At 38.2% G+C, this 19,256-nt stretch overlaps 2 protein-coding genes and 1 non-coding gene across 5 annotated transcripts in view; 1 reads left to right on the top strand and 2 right to left on the bottom strand.

The window, feature by feature from the left end:
- axin1 (axin 1) overlaps positions 1-7,336 on the bottom strand; it is a 39,754-nt gene extending 32,418 nt beyond the window's left edge. For all 3 annotated transcript variants that reach the window (XM_044332050.1, XM_044332048.1, XM_044332053.1), the window contains exons 1-3: positions 7,137-7,336; positions 4,241-4,375; positions 3,664-3,845 (exon numbers count right to left, since the gene is read on the bottom strand). The gene's annotated coding sequence lies outside the window, so the exon portion shown is untranslated. The remainder of the gene's footprint in view (positions 1-3,663; positions 3,846-4,240; positions 4,376-7,136) is intronic.
- Positions 7,337-7,459: 123 nt separating this feature from the next.
- trnat-cgu lies at positions 7,460-7,531 on the top strand. Its single transcript has one exon. It is a non-coding gene; the product is annotated as a tRNA-Thr (tRNA).
- A 5,843-nt stretch (positions 7,532-13,374) lies between these two features.
- On the bottom strand, positions 13,375-17,166 carry pla2g10 (phospholipase A2 group X). Its single transcript, XM_044332295.1, has 4 exons — positions 17,078-17,166; positions 15,179-15,347; positions 14,395-14,501; positions 13,375-13,772 (listed from the first exon to the last, which is right to left on the bottom strand). Exons 1-4 carry the CDS (start codon positions 17,112-17,114, stop codon positions 13,624-13,626), a joined length of 462 nt encoding a protein of 153 aa, XP_044188230.1. The 5' UTR covers positions 17,115-17,166; the 3' UTR covers positions 13,375-13,623.
- Positions 17,167-19,256: the final 2,090 nt, after the last annotated feature.

The raw sequence follows: 19,256 nt of genomic DNA, 5'->3' as shown, positions 1-19,256 counted from the left end.
ACAGGTTAAAATAACATGAAACAGATGTATTGAAATAGGATTTCTAGCCAAGGCTAATTTGCGATCCCTGTCCCTGGTTAGGCTTTTCATATATGTCACTGGGAGGCTCAAATTGGTGATATTGTGGACACTGTGCATGACACCTTTTACATCACCAGTCTACTAGGATTCTCATATCCTGTACAATGTCTTCATTACAGAAACAACTGTGACCTGAGTATCCTACAGCAAAAAAATCTGATACAGTTAGCATACATTTATAACATATACAGTACCAGTCAAAAGTTTGGACACATTTTCTCATTCAAGTGAATGGGAAGGTGTGTCCAAACTTTTGACTGGGTCTGTATACAGTGGCGGACAACATACTCAGATCCTTTACTTAAGTAAAAGTAGAAATAGTGTCATCTAAAAATACTCAATTACAAGTAAAAGTCCTGAATTGAAAGTGTTATTTAAGTAAAAGTACAGAAGTATTATCAGCAAAATGTACTAAATATCAAAAGCAAAGTACTCCTTATGCAGACTGTGTTATGTTATTATAGTATATTATATTGTCTGTTTCAATCACTAACAATCACTAACAAATGTAGTTTATTGATGTGGAGCCAATTTTAGATACTTTGGGTAGATTAATAGTAATAGTACTGCATCATATTATATTATGTTTAAGTGCACACTTTATATACCACCTTTCACATAAGGTGCATAACACATTTTTTAAAAGAAAAGAGTGTCAATTTAAACAACAGTTAAACTAAAAAATCTAGTGGAGTCTGTAGTGGAGTAGAAAGTACAATATTTCCCTCTGAAATGTAGTGGAATTGAAGAATAAAGTAGCATCAAATGGAAATACTCAAGTAAAGTACAAATACCTCGAAGTTGTAGTTAAGTACACTACTTGAGTAAATGTACTTAGTTTCTTTCCACCACTGTGTGTATATATATATATGACTGCCAATGTGACAGAAATATAAGAATAACTGAAATAAAATAATTTATGGTCATTTTTGAAAGTGCATTAATCAATTATATAAAGATTTAACTGCGCCATAAAAACTAAAAAACAGAATGGACTCCAACTCAAATTTTAGTCATTTTCCCCTTGTATCACAATATCAGATGATAATGCATTCTGACTTCCATTGGCACACCATCCAAAAACTACCTCTACAAACATTTTTACAGCGAGCCGCAGTAATGAAAGGTTTCAGTCATGAGCAGAAAACTTGTGACCTGAGGGTTTGCAAACTGAATCCCTTGAACTGGTGGAAACGGCTGGGTGGGGAAGGTGTATGAAAAATAGTCTTCTATTCCTCAGCAACTACAAACAAGACGCCCTTCAGCGACTGGCCCAGTGGAGCTGCTCTGCACATGGAGGAACAATAGAAGATGTTTCTGTTCAGCTCTGAGGTGTAAGGAGTGTATGAACCAGACCTATCTACTACTAAAATCAGCAAAGCTTGTGTAAAAACTATATTTTGTGCCAAAATTGATAAAGAAATGTAGTTGTTAAAAGCCTGCAATTAATCATTATTGTGTTCACTGATTGCTGATACTTATTTCTGATTAGAGAAAAATTGTAATTTACCAGTTTGTAAAAGCTTGTTAAGAGTCACGATGATCATTGCTCTTAAAAAAAGGAGGATTTCAGATGTGTTAAGAATTTATCTGTTAAGAATTAATCTGACATTTAAATATATTTTCACATTCTTGAACATCCTGCTGCACTTAAGTGTTACCAGAGGACAAATTCATGTTTCCCAATTCAGTGCTTTCAGTTGTCTTTTGTTCCACCTGTCAGTGTGGATTTAGACTCCCTTGTAGGCCTTGGCTGAAATAGGCTTATCTCTGCTGAAGACTCTCTGATGAACAAAAGCCCATTAAGACGTTTACGTGAATGCTCCCATTCTAAGAGCACACAATAGAGATTTCTATTTTTCAAACTGGTTGTATTCAGATAATTCACTTAAAGTTAAAAAATTAACAACAAACAAGATATCATGTTTTAAAGCCCTCGAAACTAAAGATTGAAAACATAGACAGGGTTATATATTAAATCGAGACACTCAAAATCGTTGACATGATTAAAAGAGTTATTTAGATAAGAGGGTTTAAATGAAAGTGTGGCAGGAATATTAAAGGTATTTCATGTTTGTTTTAAGTTTTGAACATTATCCAAAGAGTAATATCAAAAGACTGTCAGAAAATGTATTCTGGAGTCCTGCTGATGTCCTTTGTCCAGGCTGAATATATCATGACTAACAAGCCTTGGAGTGGATTAGGCACAGAGGATTGAGCAATTTGCAGACTTGAGTTTATTTTGCCGGATATTCTAGCTCATAAAGCACCATATTCCCCACAAGAAAGAAAACAATCTTATTAAAAAAAGGCCCATATTTCCTACGGTGACATAATACCAAAGACATAAATCCGTAACCATGTACCAAATGGTGAAAGTACATTGTCAGACATCCGCTGGCTTGAAGAAATTCAAATTAATTTAAGCGTCCAGTCTGTCGTGGTCTTCAGTAGTCTGGTCATGGGATGCACATTCAACGGTCAAATCAAATGATCTGCTTTGCTTTTGATGAGGAGGAGGACACAACAAAACCAGTGTGGCACTGACATGAAAAACGATGACAGACATAATAGACCGATAAACAGTACAATGGAAAGTTACTGGAAACAGCAGTTCTCATCCTCAGAGATTCAAAAGCAGACATCATACCTGCTGGTTTACCTTTCTGTGTGGTTTTCGGTTTTGTTGTGCTGAATCGTAGACTACTCCCACCGCTTTTCTATGGATCGAGTATAGTCCTTCGTAGTCTGCAGTAAAGACTGCCGCCATCTTTAATCACAACAGAGTCCATCTGTCGATGGTTCTTCCCTTTCTACCCTCTCTTCCTCTGTTCCAGTCTCTCTGTTCCAGCCCTCTCTCTGTTTGTTGTGGGGGGTTCTTATTTTCCATCCAACATCAAACCACCATATCGACAGGCTCATGGGCCGCCCAGTAGGGGGGCAGCTTGAACATGCTGCATTGGCTGTTGTCCTTTTCCAAGCCGAACATTTACTGACCACATTTATTTTCCTCAGAATGATAAGGACAGAAAATTATTTCAGCTCTCAGGCCTTTGATTTCAACAAGCCTGGCCTCAAAGCTCCTCCATGATAGTCCCTGAACGTATCTTTTTCCTCAGATGTTCTGACTAATGGGATTTGAAGCGCTCTTTGATTGAGGACACATCTGTACATTTACTTTCACAATTCTGATTTCATGTACAATAAATTCTGAACATTTGAACCAAAAAAACTGTTTTGATAACTTTTCCCCATTTCCAGTTGTTCTATCATATGTAACGTAAAAGGAGCGTTTCCTTTTCAGCAAGAGCTCAGCTGGATTTCTTTGATCACACCACTTGAAACTAAATTTGACCTGAACAGCTTCAGACTACATTTATAAGTATACGCAGAGTCTTTCTGTCTGCTTTCGTCCATCTGATGCGTTTTAAGTGATACCTCCTTTTTGTTCATCCTGGTCCCTTTTTGCGTTTAAATGCTGAATTATAAGACGTATCTTGTTTACTGTCACTGTTTTGTTCCGCCAAACTCTTTCAACGAACAATAAGAGGAGTTGAATTTCAAAATGGTAGATGCTCTCACCTTCCTCTCCTGCTGTGTGGCTCGTCGGATCTTGTTTCTGTGGTCCGCCATGACTGGGCGCAGTCCCCTGCCTGCCACTCTGCAATACTTTCTCATACTCATGAACCTGTTTCGGATTCTTACTAGTGTGTTGCTGAAAGATGAGCATCTTTACTGTATATTGCAGCTTCAGCCGTGCGACCCTATTGGAGGAAACAAGGACCAGATGATTGTCTGCACTATCGTATTGTAGCTATGGTAACAGACCCAACAGACATGAGTGATGTGCACCTAATTGCTTTGTACACATTAAGCTACAGAAAGAAGGAGAAACATAAATTAAACAGTGTTGTGTAAAATCAAATCAGTTTCTTAGAAATGACATATTTCAGCACTCTGGGCTTTTCAATCAGCTGCATCATGAGGTGATATTTTATTAAATCTTACAATCATTCGGCTGTATGAAGTTGTGAAAATAGCCCAGTTAATGAGCAGATGAATGCAAAGAAAGGGGGAGAGAGATGGGTGAAAAGAAAATTTGGGGAGAGAGGGGGAGAGATGATATTGCCTTTGTGATGTAGCTTTATCAGCTGCTTACCTTTCAACTGGATTTCACACTCGCATGTCTGGTTGTAGCCAGGGTCAGATCCAGCATACCCTTCTCACAATGACCAATTTTCTCCTCACACTGCACCAGCAAAGACCCGCTGTGTTGGCTGCCACTTGCATTTGCCTGGATTGTGATATATTTAAACACATTTTATTTCTACACCTTGAAATAGAGTAAATACAGTATTTTGACAAAATAGAACAAGTTGCTCAGTTGCAAGAGAATAGCAGGAGAGAGATCACAAGACATCACCAAAAAAAAACAAAAACAAAACTGAGTGTATGTTGTGTTATCCAGAAGGATGACATGCGCATAATGTATCCATTAAGCATAACTGTACAGTCTCATACATTTTTTAAAATAGTCTATTAACACAGTTTTGTATTTGCTATAATCATTGTTTTCTCTCATTTTCCAGCAAGATCTTAACATAGAAAATGATTGTTTTGACTGGTGTCTAGTTCATCAGCACTGCGTGTTCAGTTCACAGCCTGGTGTAAAGCCTCTTCAATGGTAAGACAGGTGGAAAAGGTCATTTTAATCCTCAATACAGAATAATTTACATCATCATATACACTTCAGAAATACTCAATAAAAGCTGTGACTGAAACTTTAAATTTCAATTAAAAATGCTGACATTTCTTCTTACAAGGTGCCACAACAGAGCACTTTACAACTAAGATAATTATTTCAAATGCAATTATAAATGTATGTAGACAATTCAATGAATCTCTAAGACAGAAATTCATAAAAAATGTAGGCTATCTGATCTAGAGTGATTCACTGTGCAGATGGGCTAGCTGGAGAGCTAATCAAGCAGGCTAGTTTGGATGTGACTGATAATGTCATGTTATGATCTGTGAAACCCAGTGGTCAATGTCCCTTATTAGCTGTGTTGGAATATTTGTAACAATGTACTTTAGTGTTTTAGTATTTTTAGTTTATTTTAGTTTTTTGCTCATAATAGGCCTACATTAAATTACGGCTGACCATTTTGTACTGAAGATTTTTCCATTAATTTTGTCTGCTGTGTCCTCAGCTTAATTAGTGACATCAACATAGAGGGATGTAATAAGGATTTATGCTCCATCTCAGCTTTAAAATGACAGTCTACATGGTACCAGTGGCTATTCATGCAGATGCAGATCCAGATTATTAGGAAACACTGCAATAAAGATGTCTTCATCAGCTTGAAGCTAACATGACTGAGCTACAATGCTAACAAAAATATAAAGCAGCCAGAAGAGGCTTGCTCTTGCTTGCAAGAGTTTTACTCTTGTTTACATAGCAAAAGAGCAAGCTCTATGCAAAAAAAGGTGTGTCTGTTCGACAAAAAAATAAATATTCTCAGATTTCAGGGCACAGGAGTATTCTGCTGCACAAGCAGCACAGCAAAATACGATGATTTTTCAAGGCAATAAATAATTAAATAGCTTGCTACAGTAATACATCTTATTCTCTCAGGGTATGAGCTGCTTGGTGTTCCCAGCATGAACAAAAATGCACCAGATCATCTCTGTCTGGAACATATTGTATCTTACAGGTTGTGTTATTGCAGCGGTTTATGATAGTAAATAAAAAACAAAGAGCTGCTAAAAATCAATGACATGTGACATTATAAAATAAACTACAAGCACCTCTAGCAATTTAAAATCTCACTCAAGGGTGTTTATCCTGTTTTATCATTGATGGTAATTTGCTTTTAAGACAGTTAGTTTAGACATTATATATTATTACATTATTTAGAGTTGATTGAACCTAGCCATCTACTAAAGCAAGTCTGGACTTTGACAGAAACAGTGTCAAATTTCTAGGTACTCTGAATTAAATCTACGCATGCAGTTTATCCCTGAGAAGCCCTTCTGTTGGTCTGTGTGCTGATATAAGCAGGTCAAGGTGAATACTCCACATCTGTGATTTTCACCACTAACTCATTCCCAATGGAAATGAGTCTTATTCATTTTTCAAACAGCCTCTAGGATATCTGACCCCCCACCCCCCCCCCCACCACCACTCCCACACCTCCCTCCCAAAAAAAAAAAAAAAAATCCCCTCAGGCAGGCATTCATCTTTGATGTTTGGAAAAGAAAGACAGTGAAAAGCTGCAGTCTGGCTTCATGCATATTGTATTGCTTAGGAAAGAACTACAAACAGCCTCATGGTTCTCATAGTTATTAGCTATGCAAGCTCAATCTCTCTGTGTTCAATATGCCAATTCTGAACAAAATATCTTGACAGTTACTGCACACATTGCCATTGAATTTAGTTGAGATATTGCATTTTTGGTGATTTTGGTGACCCCCTGACCTTTTCTCCACCAAACCCTGGCCCATGCCATGACAGTGTATGCCAGAGTGGCCTGCAGACTTGAGGACACCTGTGTTTTGTGTTTGATGTCATAAAATATTAAGGTAGGCCTATCTTAATAACCGATTGAAAGTCAGATCTTAATAAAAGCTCCCTTTGTAAAGTTTCTCCATCACGACCAGCCTTTGTTGACAATGTCAACTTTGTGCATGCAACTTGTAACACGTTGGCAGCTTGCAGTGATTTTTGCAGGGCACATTATGCTTCAAATAGCCTAGGCTTTTAATGACCCACTGGCTTTTTCCTTATAACCAACCTAAGACCAAACTTCATATATTTACTTCCACTACTTCTAAACGGTCAAGAATAGCACAATGGTTTGTTATGTTGTTCACCCGTAACTAAACTTTTGTGCTGCTTGTGCATTTAGCTCGGGCTACCTTGATTAGTTTGAACTGGTTTCTTGCCAAATCAGTGCCGGACGTGCAGTTTCACTAATTAGCTTTACAGGAAACGCGACAGCCCTTAACCAAAACAGAAAGTAAAGAGGACTGAAAAGCAGACATTGCGGGCTCACCTATGTTGTGTTTCTTTGTTGTAAACACTGGAAGTAGAAGAGAGACCTCTACTTGTTAAAATCTGCAAATGACTAGACACGTATTTTGTTTTCTCACACGGTAGTTAACAGCCTCCTCTTGTGGCCAAATTACAACAATACATTTCTACTGGTTGTTAATCTCAGCAGCTCACAGTGTTTGTGTCGGTCAGAGGGAGGAAGTCGAGCCTGACCGCATTTAAAAGACAATAGCAAGTGCGCCGTCATATCTACAGTATATAAATACCGACAACGTGTGGGCTTTGTCAAAGGACAAATTAAATCAGGACGGCAAAGTCAGCGCAGGCGCGGTGGCCAAGTGGTAAGGCGTCGGTCTCGTAAACCGAAGATCGCGGGTTCGAACCCCGTCCGTGCCTTTTGAAGTCGAGACTTAGAGCAGCAATGGTTTTAACCAGTGGTTCTCAAAATTCTCACGTCAAAGATCTCTAAACTGACACAAATTAGACCACGGACCCCCACCTGATAAGATTTTCGCTTTTACACGTTTTATTATAGAAAGTGTATGAAACTCATGACCAAAATAGTCACACATTCTGTCATTGTGTTACTTATGGATGGAATTATAGAGAAAATAAGTTATTTCCCTTTTTGCTGGGGACCCCCTAAAACCCCCTCAAGGACCCTTGGGGGTCTCTGGACCCTACCTTGAGAACCACTGGTGTAAACCATAGTATGTGCGGAAGTACAGTAAAGGGAGTCCAGTGATTCTGTGTTAATAAAAACAACACTGTTAATAAATTCATACAAACTGTATTGGAAAGGAAATGTTTCTTTTAAGTAGACTGAGTTTTTACCATGTTAAATTATTCCCTTGGACATTTTCCTTTCATCATTTTAATGTAATTCAGGTTTAACTGGTGACTTTACACACAAGTATGCATTTTTACACTCGATCAGGGTCTTTACGCACTTGACTTCACTGCGTATAACAACTCAGTGCAATTTTTTGACACAAAATACAACATAGAGTGTGTCTAATTCAAAATGAATGGAAAAACATAGAAATTGCAGCCTGAAATACAGAATGATAGGGCCTCAAGTGTGTTTCACATTTATCCTCACAGTAAGTTTCAAAATTGCTGTTGCACCTGCGTTTATCTTCAAAGTGGATGTTTGCCTGTCTGACAGCTTGTGTTTTTAGATACTCAGCAAATACACCTGAGCTTGATCAAATGTTACTTTTCACAATATTGCATTAAGTCTCCTGTGCAAAACATATTTTCACATCACATCATTGGGATGATTTCATCATAATCATGCATACTCAGCTGACAGTGATGAAGCAGACTACTGCAGTTTCCTGGGTAACGCTCCATGTTGCAGCATCAATGATTCGTATCTAGTTCACGCTGCAGTGTATCATCACGTTCCATCTGTTCAAGTGACCCTTTGTAAACCGAGGCATGATGATAGGAAGAAAACAATTTAAAACCTTTAAACCGCTCCAATCTCCAACTACAATCACAGTGAGAGGAAATGCATTTAACACATAAACCAGTACCTTCCTCACTTCAAATATGGTCCAGATTGCAAAATTGCAGGTTCTAAAGTTTAATTGTCATGATGGTGAAGAAAAAGACATTGTCCTTCATGACACAATGCAAACAGACAAAATGCAATAAAATCTCCTTTTAGACTTCCTCAGGTGATCATTTTATATTGTGGTTAAGAGCTGTGTGGATGTTTGAGAGGAATTTGCTCTCATATGGTCCACAAGTATTTTTCAAGTGAACACAAAAGAATGGCTCATAAACATCATGCAGTCAAGGCCACTGTGATTGACATCTATTAGTGAGCTGCAGTGCCAGCAGCTTGTTTCCATGGTAACCTGTGTGGGTTTTTTTTTTAAAGTGTCAATAATAATATAAAACATTGATCCCATGACCTAAGAAAGTATTAGGAGAAAATATAAGGACTTTATATATTATTGTTTTTTCTTCCCCAAGAGGATTTTCTGCCGCTGAGCTTTTAATGTCAGTAAATAACATTTGCTGACATTATTTTATTAGCTTATACCTGGTCAAAGAGATTCTGGAGACAGTTTAAATTGGATATTTGGTATAAAAGTATACTGTATGTATACCTTTGTAAGCATAATGACGCAATCTCACCTTAGTGGAAATGAGTGTGTCACATAAGCTTTCCTCCAAGATTAGGAAAGCAATTATCAGGGCCCTTCTAAATAGTTTTCACTTTCACAGCTTGTATTTAGATTCCAGATATAGCAACAGCATAAGTGTCTCCATTCTTTCTGTTTTAATGATCCCTCTTCTACTGCTTTTTTCCCTCATATTTTATTAGCACGGGTGGGGGCTGTGTAGTGCAGGCTTTCACGTGTATCCTCATTGAAACGCTCTCACCCTTCCCTGAGCTGGTTAGAAAGGCAGAATAAGAGCTGTCCCTCCCATTTTTAAACAACACACTGCAGGAATTGTGCGGTCCTAGCAAAAACAATATATATCTTGGAGGAAAATTGGAGGTAATTGGCCAGATGGGGTCACTACTGGCAAAAGACACAATTCTTCACCTTTGTCTTCATCCTTACAAGAAATTTGACACATATTCACGTATTTCTCATCCTGTCCTTAATCCCCTCAGTTCATCTTCTGGTTGCTGAAATCTGCCTTTTCTTGAACAACTGATAAAATGCTATATAATCACACACATGTCTGAATCCTGATAGATGATGCTGACATCATACTGTATACAACGGCTTCGTATATTAGCATTTTGTACATGCCTACAGCTGTAGGCAAGGATAATAGAGTCGTGTTGTTATTTGTTGTTCTTCTTTACTTTGTCAAACGATCAGTATGTGTGATCATCACTTAGATTATAAAAATCACACATATTCAATATCATATCATTTGTACAATACTTTTAATCTCCTTTCATTTCTCCTCTGCCACCTGCAAATAAAAAGAGTCTTAAAAAAAAAAACACACAAAGGAGAAAACAGGAGGAGGAGGATGACTAAAGAGTCTGCAACATGCAGTATATTGGCAGCATGTCCAAGTCTGCTTTGGGCTCCATTCACATTGATTTTTGTGCTTGCGTAGGCAGTGGTATTCTGAATTCAAAGGAGTTCTTTTTACACAGTAAATGCAAAGCATTGAAACCCATCCAAATCATGTATTCTATTGTATTTTAGTTACTTGTCATTCTATTTTATATAATAAAAAAAAAACAACAGTACATCAGTGGAACAAATTATGCCTGTACATAGCTTAGAAGATCTTATGCTGGTATATGAAGTCATACTTTGTTCTGCACATGGTTGTTTATGTTTGGAGCTGTTTAAGCCAAGACTTCATTGTGTGCTATCTGGCTCTCAGCTGGAGAGACAAACAGTTGATTAAAGAATGCAATTAGCGTGGAACACGTTCTGTCAGCTCACCCGGCAGGGATTAAAGAATGTGCTCATTCGTTGCGGCAACCACGCTGTCATGCATATGTAGGGTAGGGGACCGGCATTTCCTCAAATGCCTGGTTTCTTCGAGTGCCATAATGATCCAGAAATGTTAATATGAGGTCAGTTGAGTCATTTTTAACCAGACTTTGCATGTCAGCTACGGCCAAACTCAACTGCTGCTGCTGATAACTGTGAAATAACACCGGCGAAGTTGTACAGCCAAATCCCACAAGTAAAATATTAATAACCACCTGCAGCTGAAGAGTTTTGACAATGAAGTATTTTAGATGCAGTTCTCAAGGTTCACACAGCTCATCACTAAAACACTGAAAAATCCCATTGATCCTCAGCAAGAGATGAGAGGGAAAGGACAAGTATTCAGGCACTTAGAGGACACAGTCAATGCAAATGCACCACTTTCAACAGTGCACAGGAGGTATCTGTTTTGAGATTCAAAACAGGACCAGGCATTGAGTCTTAACTTTCACAACCTTCCAACCAGCAATGACAGAAAGTCTCATCTTTTGAAGGTGTGGATAGATTCTTAAGGCAACGGTTAAGACTGGTGTAGACACAGACTGTGTGATGATGGTATTTGGCAAGAGTACATAGCACAGGTGAGAGATCATCAACAAAGTCAAGAGCTGAAATCCTTGACACACCACTTCAAGGCAGCAGGAACAGAAGAGAGGAGTGTGCTGCCAGAGTACAGCTCTGAGGAGAAACCTCATCAACCTTCACAGGCAGCGGGGAAAAGAAAGGAGCAGGATGCAGGTTCACAAGACAGCTGGCTGGCCAGAAATGAAACTGAACCACAGTGTGCTCTAAACAAATATTTAGAGATGTACTATTCATCAAAATGTCCTTGAAACTGAAAACCAGACACTAACAACCCAGAAAGAGATGTCAGAGCTATGTAAGTGAATCTTTCAGCATCCGATGAAGACTTTCCCTCTGCAAAACAGCCATGCAACCTTTAACGCATTAGAGATCAAAATGTTTTTGCTTGAGAAACACAGCCAGTGTTACACAATGAGAAAGGTTAAATGAATGAGGGTCTTCTGTTTCTCAGTTTCTGATTTCACTCAAACAGCTGCTGTAGTGACTCAGCCTGTAACTTTAATGCAAACAATTTTAGCACCACACAAACAAAGCACCCTGCTTTCTACTTACAGTATACTTAGTGTATAAAACATAGTTATAGCAAAGTTAAAAAAATACTTTAAATCATACATAATTTGTAGCACACTAGCTCAGCACAGTTTAATGATGGTACAATAAAAAATTATTTCATTTTCATTCAGAGAGATTAGTGTTAGAAGAAAATATACTAATAGAAGTGTGGTACTGGCTGTCTGCCACATGGTGGATGGAGCGTTTGACTTCACTAACTTCGGAGCTCATACCCACTGAAGGTAGAAGGTGAAGGATACAATCGGGCAAGTGTCTGTGGGCCATGACCCAGATACTTGTTTCCAGTCCTGGACTTCGCTGCACCACACCATGCACCACAGCATCATCTCCCATTTCAGTCCACACATGAGCCATGCTCTCATTCAACAAAGAAACTGTGTTTCCTCTGTGAACCGATACACAAAGCTCAGGAGTGTAGAAGCTCACCAGAGCAGTAACATCTGGGACACTGTTTTATTTACTATGATTACACCCACGGTGGTAATGGTGTTTAGTGAGTGTCAGAGGGAAATGACGGTTTTTACTTGAACTAATTTAATCTAAAGGAGGTTCCCAAACCTAAAACCAACTGTGGTGGACTAAAATAGAATCATTTTCTACATGTGAAACCACTGTCAGAAAACTGTCTCCTTGTTTCTACTGAACTCAATGCAGAAATTCCTCTAAGTTTTTTAAAAATATATTTAAATGACATCAATGATGATTATTAAGAACAAACTCTGTCATTGTTTAAGTTGTGTAAATGCTTGCCTCACATGCTGTCAGCGTGATTAATGTTTGTGAATATTGCACCACCTACAGGTGAATTTCTATACTTCACACATCAAAGACCAGGCAACGTCTGCCTGGTTTTATGACCTTATTTTTCCTTAGAGGCCTGCCTTGGTTCAAAGGTTGCATTTGTTGTTTTATTTATTTTTTTCTGAGAAAAAAGACAGAGCAAATACTTCACTGCGGACCGGCCAATGAGACCAGCCATACATCACTAACTCACAATGTAACAATATTAAGGGTATATGAGATCACTGAATGGCTATGTATTGACTCAAGTTAATCTGTAGACTCCATGGGAGAGTTCTTTTCAGCACAACAATACTGTGCTATTAAAGCTTTAAAAGGAAATGAACACTTAAGAGATTTCAGGAATAGCACTAACAATGCTGCTGAAACCTTTTATACGTGGGTTTTGGGGGAAAGAAGTATAAAAGCTGTGTCACAGCTGACTTTAAATAGAAAAGCAGGAAAACCTCAGTTTGCCTATTAACTCACTCAAGTTTCCAAATAACTTTTTTTTTTTTTCAAAAAACCCCCGATGAATGAAGAGTAGTCAAAACATTCCCAGAGCACAGGGAGGCAACTTCAGAGTTATAAGGCAGACAACGCCCTCAGCAAATAAAAGTACTGTTGTGAGGACTGAGACCATCTGATGTTTCCCTTGCTGATTAACAATCGACCTTCTGGCTGAGTTTCACCCGAGGAATGCACAAGTTGCCCTTCTATTGTGTGAATCCAGGGCAGATATAATCCCCATTACTACTTTCCAGGCATTCATGGGGCACTTATCAGAAATTAGGTGCTCATTTACTGCAAAGTCTTTTCAGGTTTTAATAGTAGTTTTTGTGTTTTATTGAAACAACATTTGATATAAGGGTATCTGCAAAAATACATCTCATTATGTACTGTCACATTAGGTAAAAGGGCCTGATAATGATAAATTAAACAGCTTTGGATTTGTTTTTTTTGTTGTTTTTTTTTTTACAATTTTACATTACTCCTGTTACCATTATTACTGTAATATGTATTTGCAAAAGGCACACAAGACATGCAGATGCATTTATTGTGTCAGTAAATATTACACGTTGGTTGTTGGTAGCCACAGAGGAAATCTGGCCATAAGGCATATTTCCGGATGAAAGGTGCTTTTCTCAAACATTTGGCAGCGTCTCTGTCACACTTGCACAGCAGCTTTTCACATTTGTCCTTCACATCATCTGCAACGAAGAACATAAACGTCTTCTTTCAGTGATAAGCTGAAAAGAGGATTTTCACTAAATATGCATGCTTTTTGTTGTTTCCATCATTAGTGTTTGTTGCAAAATCTTGGTTGTTACTGCTGCAAACAACTCTAGCTTTATTCATTTTCCTTCTGAATGGTTAATTTAGTGCAATTCCTCTAAGAATGAGAGAAATCTGGCTACTGAACCGAAACACACACAAGTAACAAACAGTTAATGCAGATATTGTGAAGTAATTTTACATTGATGTATATAAAGAAAATCATAATCAACCCACTGTTTTCAGTGCTTAGGTACACTTTATTAAGGCTATTCCTATTTATAATTGTAATTACTGTGGATTAAAGGAGGCTTAAAATAACATTAAATACAGGTTATAGGCATCCACTCCTTTCCCTAGAATCAGCTGTCTGCATACTGTTTTCATAGCACCATGGGTACACGCACACATAGCCGGATCTGTGTTTCACTTTTATGTTTACTCCTGAAGGTGTGTTATGCATGTATGCAAAGCATGATATTTAATGTGCTGCCACTAAACACAAAGATCAAAAAGCAAACATATGGATATTACAAACAAGGCTTAAAAATGCAATACCACACTCAGCTGTCTTGTCCTCACATGTCCACTGATACCGGTCTGTTTTGGTTTGGCAGCCAAAACGTTCGGCAACTCCGTAACAGCAGTCATGTCTGTGGCAGCACCTACATACAGAATTAAGACAATTAACAGCATGATAGATGTGTTGTTTTGAAGGCGGCAGCAGTCAGAACTCAATTTAGACCAGACAGGGTCAAGAAAGCGATAGGTGGATAGTCCCAGTGCTGTGGTTGGAGTCTAACCACAGCTATTTTAAAGGCAGGGCAGGATCACCACATGAGTTTACAAAACAGATAGTTAGCAGTTAACTGGTTTGAGGGGGCTTGACGCTTTGTGGTGAAGAAGGAAAAGAAGGAGTCGGCAATTAGGATTTGGGTGTGGAATTTTTGGAGCTCTTTTGAATTGCTGTACCCATTGGACCATGTGAGTCTGCTGAATTTGGGCATCATCCTCTCCTTCCATCCCGTCGCACAGCATTTGTGGTTCAGTCGACTCGTTCACAAACAGAAACACTGTGCACACCAGCAGGATGTAGGATGACTGAGAAGAACCCAAATCATGTGTGCCCACCGTGGAGGGCTATAATGCACGCTGAATGATATACTTTGCACCGCATAATGTATAGGTGGGTCATATATAGAGTGTCAATTGGGTGTTTACATTTTAGTCTGCATATGTGATATTTTCAGAAAAAAAAGATAAAAGCAGTCTTGACATTGAGTTGTATTTTCTTCTGTCAGCTTTGAGAGGAGTGTGATTAAAGCCCTGGCTGGTGCCTCACCAGTCTGCCTTGTCTCTGGGCCAGCCTTGACCACCCAGTCCGCAGTAGCATCCGTACATCATATAAGCCAAGGCAGATCTCCCTGTGCTGCATTTGATGGCTCCTGCCAGCTCGAGTAGCCCTCTTTTAGTCCGCTGGGACCCGCGTGTCGTCACAGAGGCCACGGCCACTGCAAGAGAAAGAAACCGTGTCATATTCTTCATAAAATTAAACATAAAACCCTGCACAAAGACACTGCTCGGCCCTCTGCATGTATGAAGTCCTTTTTTCTAATTGGCTACAGAATCAAAGAAATCTAGAAAGGTACATGCATATTTTTTAGGCTGTTTCTTCACAAGAATGTGTGTTTCTGCAGCCCCAGTGAGCCCCTGTACAGCACTCACAGCACTGACCTTACTCTTACTCACAGCTATCATGAATACAAAAAAGATATACTGTGCCAGAACAGCTCAACCAGGTCCAGACTTAGAATAATGGGGAAATATGGAGAGAAATTAGTCCTTACACTGGTGTTGAAAGTGTGTTTCATTATCCACAAATAAAAACAAGATTTAGAAATGTGAGTGATTTCCCAAAACATACAATATCTCATCACCCTTTAAAGTGTTTTTACATGGAATATTTCTGTTATGGCTTTAATTTTGGCAACTTTAAATTCACTACCTATACTATTCAAGCTTGTAGAGGCTGTTTCCCCTTTCCTGACGCCTAAAGACCAGCTTATCGACTGCCTCTGTCCTAACAATTCATGAAGCAATCTTAATTGTGTTTCTGCAGCTAATTAGTTCAGGACAGGACTATGTTTTTATGACAGTTTCACAAAAACCGAGCCAGCTACAGCTAGGTGGCGAACTTCTTATTTGTCTGTGTGGTATCAGTGCGAGCGGACTAACAGTGGGTTGTGGTCTCCATGTGCTAGTCCCAGCAAGTAGGAACCATGGAGTGACATCCATGTGGATTCTTCTCTGTAGCGACTAACAAGCCATCTGAGTTTTCCAACATTTGTGGATCAGAGGCTGTGAAAAAGACACAAATATAATTGTAAATGAATTCACACACGTCAGGTGATCCATGCACACATATTCAAAAATCTGTAAATAAAAGCAAAAATCATTTATATGCACAGGGAGCTTTTCAAAAGTTAGATTAATGACGTTGAAGTTGGAAATATATATGCAGATTAATGACATTTCGAGTTTGGAATTTATTTGTAAAATTGTATTACATTTGTTTGTGTTTTTTTTTTGTTTGGTTGGTATTTGTTCGTGGATGGTTTGCGGAAAATGCATTTGTGAACATAAACATAAATTACTCACAAACTGTCATACACATGCCTTACTTATTTCTGATTTTTATTTGTGGATCAAGAAACATGCATTTGTCACCATTATGGGGACTAAATTCTCTCTGTACTATCCCATTATTTCAAGTCTGAACCTGGTTGACGTGTTCAGACATTCATGAGGTGTAAGATGTGTGTAAATGTAAAGTCAATCATCTGATTCACTAATGTACAGGTGCTCTGTGTGTTTCAGATGTTTTACATTTGCTCTAATTGGTTGGCATTTGTTTGTGAATTGGAAAATGCATTTGTGAACACCATGAATTACCCACAAATTGTCATACAGGTTTGTACATCTTGTTCTTATTTGTGGATTATGAAACATGCATTCGTCACCAGTAAAGAGATAACATATATTTCTCTAAATAAAGTATAATGCTGTAGTTTCTTTTCATTTGCTCCCTTAGAATAACATTTTGACTGAATTACTGTGCAAATACAAGTGGTTTCCCCTCAAGCCTGTAACCTGCACTGACTCCTTCTGTGTTCTTAGAATAACTTGGATTTTTTTCCCCCCACTAGTCATAGCTCCACTTCAAAGTAAATAATGAACTTACCAGATAGAAGGAAAATTATCCGGTAAAACGCAGTCATGGCATGCAACAGGCGGCTGAACTCCACAGAAAGTGTTGTTCACTTCCACTCGGTGAGCGTATGAGTGGAGAGCTTTTTTTAGATGCTGTTTGAATAATCTCTTGAGCATCACCATTGGCCAGAGGCTAATCCAGTGTTGGTAAACCTGTGCTCCCCCTGGAGGAAACAGCCTGGAGTTTTTTATGCTTCTTCTCAAGTCTTTGGGACTTGAGTGTTTGTGTGTGTGGATGAATGATGCAAAATTGTGTTTTCTACGAGATATTTGACAACAAACAACAAATGAAAAGACGCAAGATTGTGTCTATCATTTGTTTCATTAATGTATTCACAGTTTCTTGCCTAAACCTAATATTCATTCTGTCTTTAAAGTTGAAGCATCACAGAGAAAGAGGGTTTATGACTTTCTTACTGAACTGTACATAACAGGTAAGAAGACAGAAAACTAAAGACTATAAATGTTTTTGACAAGAGTCATCGCGGATAATGATACATAATAGTCAAGTAATTTTTCCAAATGTCCTAACAGGTACAAAATAGATATGAAAAACGCATTAAATAGAAAAACATACTTGTTTCAGACTGTAAAAAACTGTTCAGCTACACAAATTCCCTTCAGCTGCAAAGCTAATTCATGTCATTCAGCTACTGTAAGCAACACAATATATGGTTTCAGTTCCTCACAACAAATACAGCCAGACTTGATAATTACAGAAAATACACTCTAATAATATAGTTTTTCCTGAGATGTGCTCATGACTCACATCCATCCTCTTCCCCTTGTGAATAAACATGTCAGTGGAGTGAATAGAAAAGGCCCTCTCTCCATAAAACAAATACTCAGGACACACTGTAGCTATCATTATTGTCAGCATGATTTACTGAGCAGCACTCCGCTTGTCTAAGTTTAACAGCAGAGATCATTTAGTTGACAAATTGCAGACCTAATCTGGAAATGGAATACATTGTTTCATATCTTTACTTTTCATCTTTTTATTATGTTTTCGGAGAGTGTATTTTCAGTTGTCACATTGTGGACTTCTTTTTCATTCCTAATGTGTTAATGTCAGGGAATCATAAATCATCAATGTGTCTTTTAAATCATAAAAAGACACACACTGGGTTTTGATAGCAGGGGATACGTTCTTGTTTTGTTTTTTTTTGTTTTTTGGGATGCAATTCTTCAGTGATGCCTCTGCACAATGTGAGATAAGTGCCTCCCCCTGGCAGTTATTATATCTGCCAGGATGACTGCGCTGCATGAGCAGACACATCCCTTGATCCCTGTGTATCTGATTATTTTGAGCTCAACCTTTCCATTGCCACATACCATATAGCCATCCTATCGGGCTAAACACACCTGACTGAAAAATGTAACCTCAATGGAACAATATGAACAGTGAATAAGTATCAAATGTGCAATAAACTGATGTTATCAGAAAGCAAATACCCAGACATAGAATGGTGTTTGCTGGTTTTCTCAACATTAGCATCCTGTAAAGCTGCAGGTGAGATAAGGCATGAATTTGAGACTTCTAAGAAAAGATTCAAGGAAAAGTTTTCAGATTAAGTGAGAAAAACTCAAACTAGAAAACAGGATAAATGACTTTCAGTCTAAGAAAAATGAAGAAGATTATGACAAGATCAAATGTTACTTTCTGATTTTGATTTAAGAAAAAAAAAACTGTGCTGGAAAAGAAATCTCTTAAGAACACAAACACACATTATAAAAGTGTAAATTGATCCTGTGCTGCTTATATGCAAACCACTAACAGAACTCTGAAAACTATTGTTTTCACTTTGGCATAATGGATTTGACTTTTCACACATTACATAAAAAGCAAAGAAACATTTTTTTTGGTACCAGAGGATAATTAGTGCTGTGTTAGAGAGATGTTTGAACTTTTTGTTATCAGTCCAGCTGGGAGTCCGTGGATGAACTCTTCCTGAATGAGAATCAGACAGTATCCCCGAATTAATTTAGGGAAAGAAAAAGAAATCAGCAGATGATGAAAAGTAGGAAGATGGTTGGCTGTCTGCCTCCTCACGCAGATGTTTTTTTATATCTCATCAGGCTTGTTATGGTAAGTTTTATAGAACCCAATGCACAACCAATTTATACATGACAAAATGAAAACGATCAGA

The sequence above is a fragment of the Thunnus albacares genome, chromosome 17, assembly GCF_914725855.1.
Source record: "Thunnus albacares chromosome 17, fThuAlb1.1, whole genome shotgun sequence".
NCBI classification, from domain to species: Eukaryota; Metazoa; Chordata; class Actinopteri; order Scombriformes; family Scombridae; genus Thunnus; species Thunnus albacares.
This window is presented reverse-complemented; position numbering and strand designations above follow the sequence as displayed.

Excerpts from the sequence above, each read along its gene's own strand:
- pla2g10 (XM_044332295.1), bottom strand. The coding sequence starts at position 17,114 with ATGACTGCGTTTTACCGGATAATTTTCCTTCTATCTG. Across the intron at positions 15,348-17,077 it reads GATAATTTTCCTTCTATCTG|TGGCCGTGGCCTCTGTGACG; the intron begins GTAAGTTCATTA and ends TTTCTCTTGCAG. Across the intron at positions 14,502-15,178 it reads CCCAGAGACAAGGCAGACTG|GTGCTGCCACAGACATGACT; the intron begins GTGAGGCACCAG and ends TTCTGTATGTAG.